This window comes from Atta colombica, unplaced genomic scaffold (genome assembly GCF_001594045.1).
Source record: "Atta colombica isolate Treedump-2 unplaced genomic scaffold, Acol1.0 scaffold12, whole genome shotgun sequence".
NCBI lineage: Eukaryota > Metazoa > Arthropoda > Insecta > Hymenoptera > Formicidae > Atta > Atta colombica.
The window spans coordinates 5269384-5272432 of record NW_017259206.1 but is presented as its reverse complement, the minus strand read 5'-3'; the positions used below and the strand labels follow the sequence as shown (position 1 = coordinate 5272432).

The 3049-nt window shown below is 34.8% G+C and overlaps 1 protein-coding gene across 1 annotated transcript in view; it reads right to left on the bottom strand.

Annotated features, from left to right (window-relative positions):
• Positions 1-1574: 1574 nt before the first annotated feature.
• The window catches only part of LOC108694433 (cryptochrome-1-like), a 21887-nt gene continuing 20412 nt past the window's right edge, over positions 1575-3049 (bottom strand). The window contains exons 9-11 of the mRNA XM_018203925.1: positions 2657-2859; positions 2430-2456; positions 1575-2106 (exon numbers count right to left, since the gene is read on the bottom strand). Coding sequence (XP_018059414.1) covers positions 1979-2106; positions 2430-2456; positions 2657-2859 — 358 coding nt within the window. The 3' untranslated portion in view covers positions 1575-1978. The remainder of the gene's footprint in view (positions 2107-2429; positions 2457-2656; positions 2860-3049) is intronic.

Below are 3049 nucleotides of genomic sequence, written 5' to 3'. Positions count from 1 at the left end.
AGAGAGAGAGAGAGAGAGAGAGAGAGAGAGAGAGAGAGAGAGAGAGAGATAACGTGCGTGAGAAACAGTAGTTCGTTTTTGAGTGTTGAGAATGTTCATTTGTAATTGTTTAAATCTAATGAGAAATGTACTGTAAAACCATAAGTACTATAGGCACTAAAAATATATCATTTGTTGACATGAAAAAAATAAAGAAAAACCGACTGTGTGGCATGAGTTCTGTCCGCCGGGAGTCAACGAGATGGCATATACTCGCACACCGGCAAACACATATATATACGTAATTGCGATGCACATTGCGTGTGCGTGCCCGTGTATTTTATTATTGTAAATTTTTTTCCTTTTTGTTTTTTTTCCCTCTCTCTTTTATATGATAACGAGAGCCGCGAGTTGGAACGCGCGATGCGTTGTACCGTGCCCGTTTGTAAACGGAAGAGCGCACCGTCGAGTGGACAAGAGAGTCGTCTTCAATTAGACGAGAGTCTCGAAGATGACACGAGCGAGAGCATTTCGAGCTTCAGTCTATAGCGTTTAAGCGCATGGGCAATAGTGATATACAATAGCCAGTGAGCAAAACGTGTTATCGACTTTTTGTAGCAGAAAGACGGCACCCGTCGAGTTGCATCGAGGATCTCCGGATTGAGGTGCCATTAAAGCGCAAAGTGTGACAGATAGATCATTAAATGTTCATTTTGTCAAGTCGACCGAAGTTCATTCCACTGCGATTATACGTTCGCGATGCGTCTCCGTTACGTTTTCCGTCATTTCCGAGAGCTATTATTTTGCTATCTAAAGTTGCATATCGGAGGATATGCGACATTCGGAGGAACGGCAGCGAGGGGTTTCCGAGATCTGCAGAAAGGGATGTCATGAGAGAGGTAAATGACATCTCGACGTGATTTCCCTATGGGATGGATAATATCCTTCACAATATACGTTTTATTCGTTATTTACAATCATAATTTACAGCTATAAAAATATCTAGATGATACGGTTGTTAATCAATACGTTACGGGAAGCATTGTTCAAATTACATATATTAGTTGTGTGACAAAATACAGGTTGTAACAACAATCTATCTTAGGCGAACATTAGGTTCGCCGGTGTAACACACTCGCTAAATCTCCCGCTGCTAAAACATTTTTTATTCTTTCTACAAATTTATCCTTTCTACAAATGTTAAAAAAATAGTGCAGTTTCTCGCGGAATATCCGATATCGATTTTACAATTAACCTCTTTTTACAATCGTCATCTCAAGTCGAAAACACTGGCGGATCCATAGGGGAAACTGGGCGCCACGGCTACCTCTTCTCGGAGTCTTTTTTTTTACATATGCAACAAAATTATTTATCTGTTTAATATTTCTCACAATCAAAAATATTTAATTACAATTTTATATATTTTAAAAATATTTTTTAATTTAAGAAATTCCTCCTAATATTAAAAAACATAGATTCTATTATATTATTCTTCTTTTATATTAATATAATTTTAAATAAAACATTTTATAAATTATATATATTTAAATATTTTTTCAATGTAATAATCCATGTGATAATTTAATGTTCTGTTTTTTTATATTTGATTTAAAAAAATTTCGCTTGCTGCGCGAATCAATGGTCTCTATTCAAATGGATCCGCCAATGCGCGAAAATGAAAATTATAAAAATATATTAATATTAGATATATCTAATATTAATGTATATTAGACACGATTTATGGAATTTATGAAATGTGACAGTCAATTTCCGATAATATTGGGAAAAAGTTGAAGTAAGAAAAGGCACCGATTATTTCAATCATGATTAACGGGTCTTCTCGCGGTCGATTAAGAGATTAAAACAATTAGAGATGTAGAATTCATATGAAATTTTCAAGTCACTTTTAAAATCCATAAAAGGATAATGTTAACATTGTCACAGATTAGTCAGATCGCTATACCGACTGTTGCTATTGTTGCTGCTGCTGTTGTTGCTGCTATTGCTGCTGCGTAGGACTGTTGATGGTCTCCATTTTCTGTTCGTTCTCCCGATTCGGCGAGTCCTGCTTCCTCTTCTCCTCGTCGCCGTCTTTCGTTGGTGATGCCAATAATGCGTTCAACAAGCCTTGCGCAAAGCATACTCCATTATTAATATCGTTTTACTATAACATCTTATACTGCCTTAGCAAAAATAAGTATAAAATACCCCACAAGTTGACTATTTATATCTAACAAAAAATGAATTAAAAACAATTTTATTGAAAATAATGTTTATTTTTACCAAAATTTTAATATTTGTTGTCCTTTTGCTTTAATTATCGTTTTTTTTTTTTTTTTTCATAGAAATGTAATAAATTAAGGGTGTTTTATATCCATTGCCAAGTTTTATATTTATGTTACAATGCAATTAATTGGTCGAATTATTAATTATCAATCGAAATTACTTACCAATATTCTCTCCCTTAAATGAGGTTCCTAGCAAAAAGAAATCGATTAAAATACAATCGAAAGTCGAATTTAAAAATTCGACTTGAAACTCGTTAAAAAAGATTCGAAAGGTTGGAATTAAAACTACTCCGAAGAAATTTTCGACGACGGTATACTATCGAGAGAACAAACAGTTTCGACCGTATCGCAAAATTGATCGCGGGCGATAGAAAACAATTGTTACTCACCGTTATCGCGATACTTATTCAACTGCTGGTACACCTGTTTCATCCGTTCGATATTGATGCGTGAGCTTTTGTTGTGATTCACCATCGGCAACGAGTACTCCTTGCCGATGATGCACTTAGCAGCGTGTTGTATACTGAGCGGCGCGTTCCAGGGCTCGTGAATGTACCTGGTCGGGAAGTTCTTCAACACTGGCAGATAGCGTCTGCTCGTGGAAACAAAATTGATTTTATCTTGAAACAGTAATCCCTTATATATCGTTCATTTGTTACAACAATGTCATAATTAAAAAAATTTTTTTAACTGCACTGAGAAAAAAATAGTTAATTTTAATAAATATTTAGTTCAATACTGAACCAACTGAATATTTACTTACAGTAAGTAAATATTTCAAT